The 15,289-nt window shown below is 36.7% G+C and overlaps 1 protein-coding gene across 1 annotated transcript in view; it reads left to right on the forward strand.

The window, feature by feature from the left end:
- Nucleotides 1-15,289, forward strand: part of LOC144359603 (PDZ domain-containing protein 11-like) — a 128,705-nt gene that overhangs the window by 14,354 nt on the left and 99,062 nt on the right. Inside the window, exon 3 of the mRNA XM_085498184.1 lies at nucleotides 14,051-14,137. Within this exon, the coding sequence (XP_085354310.1) occupies nucleotides 14,051-14,137 (87 nt within the window). The remainder of the gene's footprint in view (nucleotides 1-14,050; nucleotides 14,138-15,289) is intronic.

The raw sequence follows: 15,289 nt of genomic DNA on the forward strand, positions 1-15,289 counted from the left end.
TGTGCTAAAAAAATTCTCAAATATCAAGCATTTCTTGCATTTATGGATGGATTTTGTTCAAACTTATAACATGTATTAGACATTACAGGTTCCTGATGCATGTCATTTATTTTTCAGATTGGATTCAAAATGGCTGACTGGTGGCCATTTTGTTTTAATGATTGGGCTTCTAGAGCCATATCTCTTAAACGCTTTGACTGATTATATTCAAATTTTATATATTCGTTATACATCATGTTATATATATATATACATCTATTTAAAATGGTTGATTTTGAATGCTGTTCCAGAGCAATATCTCTCAATATGTACAAGTACTTGTTTGACGATCAGATACAAATGTCAATCATTTTAATGTTAAAAAAATCCTATTCCTCACATGGTTATATTCCAGCTATATTACTATAAACAAAACTATATATCATAAATTTGATAACTAACGAGGACTGTGCCATGCATGGCTTGTTTATATTGCAATTTCTTTCAATTTGAATTAGTTGTATTCCAATGCATTAGTAATAATGTAAATATATATATACATTCCTTTATTTCATTGTTGAGACAGTTATACAGATAAAAAAACTGAGTTATACAGTTTGTTTTTCAATTTATGTATATTGGAAAACGGTTATGGGGATTATCATTAATTTCAATAAACAATATTCAACTATCCTTTGCAACACCAATAAGATCATAATGGTAATGTTTATTGATTGCTCTTTGAAACTAGAGGCATTATCGGAGCATGGGTCTTATTTTGGAACTCCTGCAGGGATGGTATTCCCGGAATAGCGCCAGTTGTTAAAGAAACATAGAACTTTGATTCTCAACAAGGATGAAAGGACCAGTTACTGAGACAAAGCTCTACTCCCCGCGAAACCCACCAGATATGAAACCCACCGCAAAAGCCACTCACTGCAAAGCTACTAGTAATAATAACATAAATAATACCGTAAAATCTGTATTAGAAGCCGCATCCCTAATAGAAGTCGCACCCATTCTTTTTAAACAATAGAGAACCAAAAAATCATCATTTCTCATATGTGTAGATGCTCTAATAGAAGCCACATCCCCTCTGTTGTATTGTATCATTTCAATAGAAGCCGCGGTTTCTAATACAGATTTTACAGTAATAAAATTGACCAAGATTTAATAGCAAAGGAGAACTTAAAAAACTACAATGTAGTATTGAATAAAGAGATTAAAAAGTCTGAAGTTATTAATGCAATAAAAAATATAAAAAATAATAAGTCTGCAGGGGAAGATTGCATTACAAATGAAATGCTTAAAATTGATAATTATTTAATTAACAAATCTTTACTAAAAGTATTTGATCATATTCTAATGAGCGGAGAATTCCCCGATAGCTGGAAATCTACTATGTTGGTGCCATTACATAAATCTTGTGAAAAATCAGATCCAAATAACTACAGAGCAGTTGCTTTGTCTAGTTGTATGGCCAAATTATTTACCAGCATATTAAATCAAAGGCTGACATCTTATTTGGAAAAAAATGATTTACTGACGCAAGTACAGTTTGGTTTCAGAAAACAAGAGACCCACAACAGATGCTGTATTTTTACTTAAAACAGCTATAGATAAAATATTGTAAAGCAGTGATGGACAAAATTCTGATAAACCAAAACGCATGTATACTCATGTTTTATAGATTTCAAAATAGCTTTCGACAGCATCTGGAGGAAGACATTATTCCTAAAATGGTAATTTTTATGAAATCATTCAGTCCATGTACAATAACATAAACTACAAGGTAAAGATGTCAAATGGTTTAACAGGGGGTTTTCAGTCCACATGTGGTGTGAAACAGGGTTGTAATATCTCACCAACCGTTTTTAACATATTCATCAATGATCTTCCAGGTCATTGGCTCAACGGACCATAGGTCTGCTGAGCCTATGAGATGGGTTTCTCTCCTGCGTCTGTCGTCTGCTATCTATCTATCTGTCTGTGCACAACAACTTCTCAAAAACCACCTAACCGTTTGACTCGATTTTTGGTGTTTTGATGCCTTGATGAGTGTAGATGGTAATTTGTTCATGAGAAGTCGATCTGCTAAAAATTATACAAATTAGCCCCCCAAAACTCTAAAATTTCTTCTATGCTACTATGACACTAAGTAGTCTACAGTGCAGATATTGATAGTGCATGTGCCTTGGGTTGTCCTCTATTAGTTTTGTTAATTTGGTAAAGAAATTTTCAATTTGTTAATTTTGGCGAATATTTTAAAATGGTCATTTTTGGTCAAAAATTCTATTTTCGACTTCTTCTTCAAAACCGGTAGCATGAATGCCTTGATACTTGGTGTGTATGTACCTTGTGTTTATATCTACTAGATTTGTTCATCCCATGGCCATATCTTTAATTCTCTAATTTTGGCAAATATTTTTGTAATTTTTGGTCAAAAATGGAATTTCAACGAACCACTATTTCCAATGTCAACTGTTTCTCATTCTCACATAGCACATGGGAGTTCTAAGTTTTCTTTGATTGGTCTATTGTGATTGTAATGAAAACATAACCACTCAAAATATTTAAGGTCTCATGCCACTAATTAACCAATGGCTGCTCGTAGCCCTCAATTTAAATGCCTAGCAAAAACTAATGAAATTTTTTAAATATTATTTTTCTCAGGCGCTCCCTGTTTGAGGGCATAATCACCTGGGTCAGAGGTGAGACCAACATGTGGTCTTTTGTTTACTACTTAGCAGCTGTGTACCTGTGGGTTTAATCTGTGTGTATTTGGATGTTCTAATCTTGGTGTTTTTCCAGTGATTTCTCTTGGTGCAATCCAAATACAGTAGGTGTGTCTTGTTTACCTGAGATTTGCAAGAGTTTGAGCTGGCCAACATGTTAGTTTTCTTCATATGGTTGATTACTGGCATGTTGATTTCCCATTTTTGAGCCATATTTTCAACTTTCTTCGTCATTTTCATATAGCAATCTCGTCATATGTTAACATTGTCGTCTATGGAAATTCAATTAGTGGTATGAGCCCTTAAATGTGTATAGACATGATTGATTTTGGTGGAAAATTATGCAAATTGCCTATTTTACATACCAATATTTAGGCTATTTTGGTGATATCTTGAGAACCATTTAATATGTTTTAATAAAACTTATAGGTGCATAGATGTGTTGGGGGCAGTTTCCAGATATATTTAGTTCTTGATGGAAATTGATGCAAATTATCTAACTTGCATATGAGCTAGTGAAATTCAAGCTATTTGGGTGCTATTTCAAGAACCATTCAACATATTTCAACAAAACTTGGTATATACATGTATTACGAATTCAGATAATTGCAAATATCATGTTATGTTATTCTCTCAACATGCTGGAGTTCTTTTTAAGCTTTCTTTGATTTCTAATTTTATTGAATATTTCTGTTATTTTTGTACAAAATTCCACTTTTAGCATTATGTTTTATTGTCTCACTCACTGCCTTTTGGGGTATTTGTCATATACAGCACTAATCTTTTGTACAATAGCCGTTGAGCAACAGCATTGGCCTATTTTTTGTTGTTGTAAAAGTGGTGGAACACCAATCATGATTGGTGATAAACCCTTAAACTCTATTTTATATGCAGACGATCTTGTTTTGTTTTCACAGACTGCAGAAGGTTTACAAAATTGTCTGAATAAATTAGCAGACTATTGTAAAACCTGGAATCTTGATGTGAATGTTAAGAAAACCAAAGTGATGATATTCAACACAAGTAACAGAGTACTGAAAAACCAAACTTTTATTATAGATGGTAAAAAGATAACACCAGTCATGAGTTCTGTTATTTGGGTATGATATTCACTTTGAATGGAAAATTTTAAATAAACCATTATATGCTAAAAAATAAAGCAATGAAGACATTATTTGCCATTAGACAAACTATACTTAGTCATAAAATGATTTCAACTTCATTGTGTTTAAAATTATTTGATCAGTTGGTTACACCCATTCTAATGTATGGGTCAGAAATTTGGGCAGGTGAACTAACAAATGACACAAATAACCTAGAGCAAGTTTGTAATAATTAATATCTTTTTATTCTTGGTGTTAGTAAATTTACACCATCAGTTGGTATAAGGGGTGAACTAGGTAGATTACCAGTAAGAATAAATGCAATGGTTTCAAAGGTTAAATACTGGTACAGAATAAATTTGCTTCCTGAAAATCACATTAAAATGTGCATTAAAGGAAATACAAAATAATTCTGCCTGGATTACTCAAATAAAAACAATTTTTGAAGAAAAAAAATCTTTGATTGCAATTTCTATGAAGTAGAGAGAAAACATGCCTTGAAGTATTTTAAAGTAAAAATGAATGAGTTGTCTAGAATGGAAAGCTTCGTGAAAATAATGGGAAATAATATGGCTTTATCATATTATTTAAAAAATACAATTTTCTAAAGTTAAATATGTAACTGTGGTCTGGGAGAACCTTGCTGCTGTTCAATAATTTTTCAGAAATTTTCTAATTTTTATTTCTTTCTTTTGTTGATTTTAATTGTATTTTAATTTTAGTGTTTTAGTATGTCTTATTTTATTTGTCTTTTGTAATCATTTTTTATCTTACTAAACCCACAGATGGTTAAGTTGCGTAATAAAGTTATTATTAAAGCTATCTATAAAAACACCAAGCACAGAAAGCACTGTTTAAGATGTACAAAATGCTTTGGATCAGTGAGGAATGTTATTCTGTTAGTCTGGCTAAAAAACTATTTAACTCTATTATCAAACCCACAGCTTTATATGGGGCTGATGTGTGGGGAGGGGTTATGCTGAACATCTATAAGGGGTCTGGTAAAAATAAATGTACAGTCGACAATTGCAATTTTGAAACAAAACTTTTCTCAGATAAATTAAATTCTGTAAAAGAGTTCTGGGTGTGCACAGGAAGGCATCTAATGACACATGTAGAGATGAATTAGGTCAATATCCACCTATATTGGATATTTGTGTTTCAGTTATGAAATATTATCAAAGACTAGTATGTAAAAAAACAAACAATTCTATCATTGATGCAGCCTATGAAGAATCCAAAACTTTTGTGCATGAACAAGGTTTAACTTTATCAGAAAATTACTCGTGATAACAGATCTAACCAATTCAGACCCACATCAGAACAATTTTTGGGATATTTTTAAAGAGAAGCTCAAATGTTTGTACCGTATGAAGTGGAAAAACAATTTGTTAAACAATTGTAAGCTTGACTTTTATAGGTGTTCTAAAAAAATTTGAATTTGAACATTAATTATAAAAATTAAAAATTATAGAATAGCCTATACTAAATTTAGAACTTCTGCACATTTTCTTCCCATTGAATCCGGTAGACATAAAGGCATTTTGAAGGAAAACAGGCTATGTAATCTCCATGAATGCAATGAAGTAGGGGATGAGAAACATTACATTTTATATTGTAATAATTGTCAAATCAAAGAACAAAGATCTAGATTCCTTGCAGCTTTATACATCTATGCCCCAAAGCTGGAATGATTTTAGCATGGATGAATTATTTCCTATTATTGTTTCAAGTAATGATTTTTTTATTCTTACCAGTTTTGCCAAATATATTTTCTATATTCTTGATATGTTTTAGTACTGTAAGTTTTTGTTGTCTTGAATGTTTTGTTTTGTTATTGTTAATTCACTACATTCAATTACCCACCCTAGACTCCTGTCAGTCAAAATGACTATTTTGAACTGTAGGCATTAATCTGCGATGCAGCCAATGACAGAGAGAGATAGAATCTAGGTCAGGGGAAGCCCCATGACCTCAAGATTTTCCCTCATGTCACAAACTACGTGATCGAGGCCATAAGGCATAGCCATATTGACCAAATACGCCACTCTGTTTCTTTCTCCGCATCGTGCTGGATGAAACTTTGCGGTCTAGCCTGGAAGCCTGATTTTTCTAGTTCGAGTTTTAGCTTGGGTTACTGCCGCTAACAGGGCAGCTGACACCGTGGCTGGTAGGATAAATTTTTCTTATTTTCACCCCTGTGTCGCCCCCATTTGCGTGTGTATAATTTTACAAAAAAACAAAAAACTTGACGACATAAAATTGACCACTTCATTTGTTTTCTTTGTGTCAGCTTTTAACTGTATTTGTCTCCCTCATGCATGTCTTGTTCATTTTACCACTGTGTTTTTAGAAATGGATAGAAGTGTGCCTCGCATACTGAGACGTCAAGTAAGAAGCCCGACAGTGGAGGTCCCAGATTTCTAGCCCCACCCCTGCTGATCGGAGAGCATCCTCACAGTCTGTTGTTTCTGACAGTGGTTTGCCCGAGGTTGTCGGCAATGGCAAGGCTTTGCCCCTGGAGATGTTTACTCCTATTGGGCTCGTTCCAGGTCTTTCTGTGGAGCCGTTCTCGCATAGTGCCGGGTTTGCCTCTGAGATGAGGACTTTGGTTGAAGGACTGTCTGGAAAAATATCGTCCCTTACAGGCCGAGTAGACCAAATGCAGTCGGAGTGAGCCTTCCCATTATTTGCGATGAAGGCGAGGTGCAGGCTAGTGGTACTGGATCTCCACCGGGACCCCGGTCACAGAAAGCCGACGGGGATGCTGGCAGCCAAGCCTCCATTTTCGGGGCAGAGCAATCAGAACATGGTGCACCTCTCCTCTGCAAACAGTAAGCCAGGGTTCTTCATGTGGAGCCAGTATCAGGAATTCACCCTTGAGTCCGGCCTCCGCTGTGGGTATCGACTCCCATCTTGCCGATCCACAGGCGTTCTCATTCGTAATGACTCATCGAACCTAATGCCAAGATGTACATACCCCCACCCTTGATCCTAAAGCAGTCACTCACTATTGCTTCAACGCTTATGGAATCGCATGCGCGGGAATCCAAAGCAGCCCCTGTCGGCTAGCCTCCCCCCCGGTCCGACCAAGTGCTGAGTGTGGCGTTGAGGGGCGGACATTGGTCGTCTACGGAGGAGGTGATGTCTAAGGCCCCCAGCTGGGGTAATCTTACGCAGAACTCCTTCTGCTGGACCAAACGCTACCTGATCGGAGTTGTGTCTGACTCCAGCAAAGTCTGGGATGAGACTGAACGCCCCAACCGGATCCCCAGGTTCTTTCACCTGACCCTGGTACCTTGAATTTTTGTTCGGCGGGACAGGTAAAGGGGGAAGGCTGTGTTCCGTGGACGTTCTCTCCAGCTCAAGCCGAAACGATCCATCACGCTCTGAGGCCAGAGTTACGACCCATTAACTTTTTGGAGTATGTGGCCGGTACACTGGAGAGCATCTTTATGCGTGCCCAAGACTCTTGAGACCCTGGAAGCAGAGCATACCATCAGCTATTAGTAGGACACCTCACAGCTATGTGCGACATCCTCCAGTGTCACCTGGCTCTCTTAGCAGGGGCTACTTCTGTACAACCGGACGCTGTCATGAATGCATGTGAGTCAGGGGGTACGTCACCGCCTCAGTTACGCAGACTGGACGTCTTCCACCCTCTTTGATGGGGAGATGGCGGGCGCAGTCTTGGAGCTTAGGAAAGCCACCAGCCAGATGGTTCAGGTTGAGTCCGCTAGCCAGTTGTCCTACGCAGCAACGGTTGGCTACAGGTTGGCCTTGTCCCCCACCATTCTCTTTGGGAACTCTTTGGGAACAAGACTAGCTGATTGTCCTATTATTAGGAGACTGTTTACTGCTTTCCATAATCAGAGGTTGAGACCCAGAAAAAGGGAACCGCTCAATTGGGATTTGTCGGTTGTGTTGTCAGATCTAAGCAGACCGCCCTTTAAGCAGCACCACTCAAATTTTTGACGTGGAAAACAGTCTTCTACTGGCCCTCGCCTCAGATAGGCATCGGTCAGAACTGGGGGCATTGTTCTTCTCGGATGCATGTGTCGCCTTTATGGACAATCAAGTTGTGATAAAGACACAAATCGGGTTTCTCACCAAGAACCAAATGCCAGGACACAATCCCAAGCCGATCATCATCCCCTGGCTGTCAAACATTGTCAGCCCGGAGGATCAGGAGGAATTGTTTCTCTGCCCGGTTCGAGCACTGAGTTGTTACGAAAACCGTACTAGGGATTCAAGACGGGGTGCCAAGCACATGTTTTTGTGTTATGGCCAAGGCAAGCAAGACAGACCAGCCTCCCCGACTTCCATCACCAAGTGGATTACTGCGACTGTCTTAGAAGTCTATAATTCCTTAACTTCCTCAACGCAGAACTTGCAGAGACACCAAGTACGAGCACATGAGGTCCGTGCGATTGCTAACTCACTAGCGCTAGCGTCAGGTGCCCCCCAAACATATTCTGAGAGCAGGCTTCTGGAGAACGCAGAACGTCTTTATCAACTACAACCTAAGAGATACTCAATTCATTGAGGAAGGTCTCTTCAGGATGGGTCCCATCGTAGCGGGTCAGACTTTGGTTGCTGACCCAGCCCGAACAACCACAGGGATCTCTGTGCATAGGCGATAAGTCAGATATTGTAGACATATTTCTACCTGGAATTACAATGTCTTTCAGCCTAGGCCCTTATGCAGAACTGTTTTGGTCTTTATTTCAAGCTAGTTACTCCAGAATTGGGGTTGGGGGTCTAGCATTCTCTGGCACACCGAAACCCCGTCACCGTGGCAGCATTTTCCCTCTTGCTCCAGAGACGGCACAGGCAAGGTAAGACAACATTTCCTGCGTTGGTCTTGACTAGGTGGTAGTCTATTACTGGAGAGCATTATCCCGGACTGGGACACCCTTTTCATCACTTTCTGTTTACTTGGAAACCTGCCACATATCAGCGTCTGACTCTGCCTACAGTTCATTTTGACTGACCAAAGTCTATGGCACTAATTGAACGTAGTGAATTAAGGCAGAGGGTTCTCGGAACCCGCCTATTCACATAGTTCATACCCACCATAGACTCCGGGTCCCTTCCAACCACGCCACTTTTTCCCGTAGCGTTGGCTTAGTCCTCGGCGCGGAGAAAGAAGGAACCAGAGTGACGTATTTGGTCATTATTTGGTCTTTTAATTTGATGATGTAGAATGGCAAGTGTAATTCAAATAGATCACCATTGTTTGGCACCCCCTGTCGTGTGAATTAAAATTAGAGTCATGACAAACGTTAAATCGTATTAAACGCATTATTTTGAACTGATATTTATTAAAACTGCAAATTTGAGGACACTGCCTTCACCATATTATTCAACACAAGAGGGTGCTTGACTTGTACAAAGGGTCTTTTAGCCACTTTACTCCAGAACTAATAATACAATTACAAAGAGTTGCAATTATTGTATTCCCTATCCCAGAATCTCAAATTCGGTCATTACACAAATGTTAACATTGTAAGCCCCATGTAAAGATTTATTGTAGGGCACCATGACAACAAGCATTCATATTCATGAGATGTATGGTAATGTAATTTTAGTGCCTCATTCCCAACCTTAGACTTGCATTTTCTCAAACATACTTTAAACAATTTTAGCAAGTGCAATATCATAGACATGCACCTCAATTTGTTTTACTTTCACTTGTGATCTATGTTTTTCTTTGCTATGTCTTAAATAATCAGATAATCACCACATTTGCCCTACATCACCCTCTCCCGTAAAGGAGTAAATTTGATGTAAAGGAATGGCGGACGTGTCGTTACATTGCTCCGAGTAAAACAACAAAATCTGCTGTGTTATATCGTATTCCTCTTATTTATCTGGTGCAAATGAAGTGCTCGGACTGTGGCAGTAATAGGAATGTTCGATTGAGCCAGGATTCCTACCTTTGCCGAGTATGTGAAGCAAATCGATCGCATAAAAGTAATAATACAATCAAAGACATAACCAAGATGGCGGCCGACGGAGAAGAAAGCCAGCTGGGTGAGATAATGACTACTTTAAAATCCTTATGCCAGAAAGTTGATAAGATTGATGATTTGCAAAGAGCTGTAGAGTTTATGGGGAAATTTTTTGAAGAATACAGGGAAGAAATGCGTCAAACAAATTATTAACCGAGCAACTCGAATTAGCTCAGAGCACCGTAATCGTCACACAAAAAGAGCTCCACAACCTACAACAATACTCCAGACGTAACAATCTTGAGATTCATGGAATTCCTGAACAACAACAAGAAAATACTGATGTCATTGTTACGTCAGTTGCTAAAACTACTGGAGTGGATATATCTGAACACGACATAGATACATTAGTCACCGCTTGCCATCAAGACGTCAACAGCAAAATCATCACAACCCGCCTCCTAAAATCGTCAAGTTTGTACGTAGATCTGTTAGAAACAAGATATACAATGCAAGGAAACACATACAAAATAAATCTACCAAAGACCTGAAAATTGACAATAAGACGAACACCCGAATCTTTATAAATGAAAACCTGACTCCCGAAAGTAAGCAGTTATTCCATAAGGCAAATGAAAAGAGAAGGTTGTGCAAATGGAAATTTATTTGGACAGTTAACGGGACAGTCCTTGTCCGGAAGTCGGAAGGAGAGAGGCCGATTCGAATATCGTCAGTCAATGACATCGACTACATTACAACATAATTTGGATAGTACTCCAACAATCTCATGAATTCCATCAATAACACTACATCGCCAATAAAATTCAATTGTGAATCATATTCTGTGGAACAATTTACCTCCGATTATAACACTGATCTTAAGAAATACTTCTCCACTTTTCATGCAAATATCAGATCCATTGGTAAGAATTTTGAAGATCTTGTTTCACTGTTAAGTATTATACCACATCACTTTTCCATTATCGCTTTGACAGAAACTTGGTTACATAATGACTCTGATTGCTCCCTTTTCAATTTGCCTTGCTATAATTTTATCACCTCAAACCGCTCACATTTTCAAGGTGGCGGGGCTATGCTTTATTTACATAAATCATTACCATTTTCACACCTAAGTACAATTGAACTAGTTCACTCTGAATCAATATTTGTTGACACCCTCATTCAAAATAAGAAAGTCGTCGTCAGCGTAGTTTATAGGAAACCAAATACCCCAATTACCGAATTTCTTGATAGCCTAGAACGATGTCTTGACTACATTTCCTCCAAAAATAGAGACTGTATCATATTAGGGGTCATGAATATTGATACCAGCGTGAACAGTTCAACAAGTGGCAGATATATTGAACTTTTGAACAGTTATAATTTTGCACAAATAATTAATACTCCAACTCGAGCCACCCCTGACTCCCAAACTGTTATAGACCATATTCTCACTAATATCTCGAGTTATTTCTTGGAGTGTGGTACCTTAGAAACCGACATAAGTGACCATTTACCAAATTTTTCTATTGCAAAAAATCTTGATTATGTTCTTAAAAATAATAAAAAAATATATAAATGCAATTTCTCCCATTATAATTCTACAAACTTTCATTCTGATCAGAGTAATATTTCTTGGCAGACAGTATATAATAAATCGGACACTAATGTCGCTTTCAATACTTTTTATGATATTTTTTATGGAGTTTGTGCTACTCACGCTCCTATTATTGAATGCAATGCTAGGGACGCCCCAATACGTAAACCCTGGGTATCCAGGGGTCTAGTTAATTCAGCCAGGACTAAAAACAAATTATTTTCTAGTATGAAAAACAACCCCACAAATACTGATATCAAAGCTAAATACAAGCAATATCGAAACATTCTTACAAAACTGTTAAAATTGACCACCCCTCAAAGTCTTAAATCACGTGTAGCTCCCGATAAAGTTTTGACAGTAAGTTACGATATTGCAAATGAATTCAATAATTTCTTTACAAATATTGGCCCTGAGCTAGCTAGAAAAATTCACCCATCTGTAAATTTTAATCACTATCTCACAGGGAATTTCCTGTCGTCTTTTTTCCTCCAAGCAGTCACAGAATGGGATATTATGAAATTTATTTACCGATTAGACCCCAACAAAGCAATGGGACATGATCACGTGCATCCTAAACTTGTAATTGATGCTGTAAAGTATATTTCCAAACCTCTGGCGCACATTCTGAACTGTTCTATAGCTCAAGGTGTTTTTCCTGACTCTCTCAAACTCGCCACAATCACACCAGTATATAAAAAGGAATCTGCCCTGGATGTCGGCAATTATAGGCCCATATCTATTCTACCCGTATTCAGTAAAATATTTGAATCAGCTGTAAATCATCAGCTACTTGGTTTCCTAAATAAGTTCAACATACTCTTGTCCTCACAATATGGTTTTCGGAAAAAATACAGTACTGCCCTTGCCCTAGTTGACCTTGTTTCTGATATCACTGCCAACATGGACAACGGTTTTGTTACATTTGGGGTATTCATTGACTTAAAAAAAGCATTCGATACTATTGACCACATAATTCGCCTTAAAAAACTGGCTTATTCTGGGATAAGGGGTCTCCCGCTTTCGTGGTTCCGAAGCTACCTAACTAATAGACACCAAACAGTAAACATTGACGGAACTGCATCCACACCCAGACAGATTCAATACGGGGTGCCCCAGGGATCAATATTAGGGCCTTTACTTTTTCTTCTCTACATAAATGATATTAACCACTCTACTGATGCTTTTAATTTCCGCCTCTTTGCGGATGAAACAAATTTATTTAAATTCCTGCAAACTAACTCTATTGATCTTTCTAACATTAATAATGATTTTGAAAATGTTGTACAGTGGTGCAATGCTAATAAATTAACAATTAATGTAGAAAAAACAAACTATATGATCCTGAAAACCCCGCAAAGAAAAGTAAAAGTGGAGGGACAGCTCGCAATCAATGATACGTTGATAGAGGGCGTGTCTAAAGCCACTTATCTGGGAGTTACCATTGACCCATGCCTAAATTGGAATTCTCATATTGAAAAAATTGTGAAAACCATTAGTCCCAAAGTGGGCATTATATCTCGCATTCGTCACTATGTTCCCAGATCAATTCTCATCCTACTTTACAACACACTTATTCTCCCACACTTAATGTACTGTATTGAAATCTGGGGAAACACATACCCAACACTTCTTGAACCAGTTCTGCTTTTACAAAAAAAGTTGTGCGCCTTATCACTTTCTCGCACTTTAAAGCACATTGTGCTCCTCTTTTTATCCAATTACGCATACTTGATATTCACAAACTTTGTAAATTACAAACCTGCCTATTTATCTTCGACCTTAAACACAACAGATATGCACATAGTCTCAATAAGTATGTTAATGATTACCCGCATTGCTATCCCACAAGTTCAGTGTCTAGTGGAAACTTGTCAATTCCTGTTGCTCAACTTACAGTTTCACAACATAATTTTAAATTTGCTGCAGTAAAACACTGGAATTCACTTCCAGACTCCCTCAAAAACATCACCAACAGAAACAAATTTAAATATGAAATTAAACATTATTTGCTTTGTTAAATTCCTCGATTACCTCCCATTTCTCTGCAAAAATTTTATTTTTCTTTTCTTCTGCATAAAAATTCGTTGTACCAGTAGTTCGTTTATATTATTATTACACATAACTTTCTAGTCATATTTATATCTAAATCATATAGATTACCTTTTAATTTTCGTTATGTAAATAGTAATTTTCTTTTCCTTTACCAGTAAATTGTAAATATCTACTTGACAGTCTGGGCCATGGACTGGACTAGTCCATAAGGACTATCTCCATGGTCCGCGCCGGAATTACTACTATTGTATTTTGTTTATGAGTTCTGTTATAATGGTCATTCTGGTGAAATAAAAAAAAATAAAAAAAAAAAAATAAAAAAAAACAACGGAGGGGTTGTCACGCAACGCATGTTCGAATTTGATGTAAATATTTGTATTTGCCACTTGGGACTAAAGTTTCAAGGACACGCTCGTGACAACCCCTCTGCTTTAATATGACGAGCACAAAGATAACTTTCAAAAATTTGTGTCATTTTTAATGACTTGTTTACTATGCATTAGTCAAAACCGGTCTAGTGTCTTTGTCTTTATAATAATAACTTTATATAAATGTGGCTTGTTCAATGATACCTGACTTTGCCAATGGACTGTTTGTATATTTCTATAATTGTTTACTCCATTACAGAGGAAAGGTCACCCAGATTATGACAGTGATCTCAGAGAATTCTTACCAAGAACTGTTAAATTTAGGAGAAGCCGCTACAATGACCAGGTAAAAACAAATAATTGTCACATATACATGATGTATTCATATAAAATGTTAATCAATGGGGAAAATATAGATGATACTAATGGTAGTTTAACAAGTCATCATTATAATGGCTCTAAGTTCAATTGATTATTATGTGGTTTCAAAAAAAAACATGTTTGACAATGTTGAATATTTAATAGTCTTGCTTTTAAACCATCTAACCGACCATTATCAAATCACTGTTTTATTTGATACTAATTAAGTAGAACACTAATATTCTGAACTCTGGCAATATATTCTTCATTTGAACAACAAAATCAAAGAAAAATTTTATTCAAGAATTTCCATGTAATAGCATATGTAACAGTGTGAACAATTTATGAAAACTATGAAAATAATTTTAAATAAACTATCCAGTGAGAAGTTTAATATTGAAACATTGCATTTTAAATTTTGCAAATAATCCTTGAGGGTTCATTTGAACCATCCAAGACGAAAGAAACTATTGCAGAAGCTAATCTAAAATTTTATACATTTTTTTTTCTTGCTGGATTAAAAAGTAGACTGTGCATCTTTCTCCAAAAAAATCAAATTGACAAACCTTGTGCGCCAAATACAATTATTTTGTTTTATTTTAATAGTAATGAAAGTATATTCTAAAAGAAGTTTCAAATAAAAACAAACCCAACTGCATTACTTAGTAGCAAATGATCGTGGTAGCGTAATTCGGTCATTCTGTTTAATGATTATAATGACGTGCAAAAAATAAATTCGTTGAATTGTTATGAAATGCAAATAAATTTCAACTTATTTCATCGTAAGCAAATGATTCCGATCGCATTTTCAACGCTCTATGTTGTAGAAATGAATAATCACCATGTTTTGAATCGCTAATTAACCAATGAAAATGATGGATGATGCCAACATGTTCAATTTACCATAGCTCATTTAAATATGTTAATGTTATTGAACGCAGCACGGAAGAGATTTCCCGATGCTGTTGTACGATCTTTTGGCTTGGATTTTAATGAGAAAGCTGCATGATTTGTTTTTAAATAAAAAAATTAGTTGTTTTCAAAAGATAAACTGAGCATTTGAAGAATAATTTAACATTGTTTACAGGGATAACAGCTCATTGTCGAAATGAAGCTTACTCATTCACGCTAGTCGCAA

This window comes from Saccoglossus kowalevskii, chromosome 4 (genome assembly GCF_978046115.1).
Source record: "Saccoglossus kowalevskii chromosome 4, keSacKowa6.1, whole genome shotgun sequence".
Lineage (NCBI taxonomy): Eukaryota > Metazoa > Hemichordata > Enteropneusta > Harrimaniidae > Saccoglossus > Saccoglossus kowalevskii.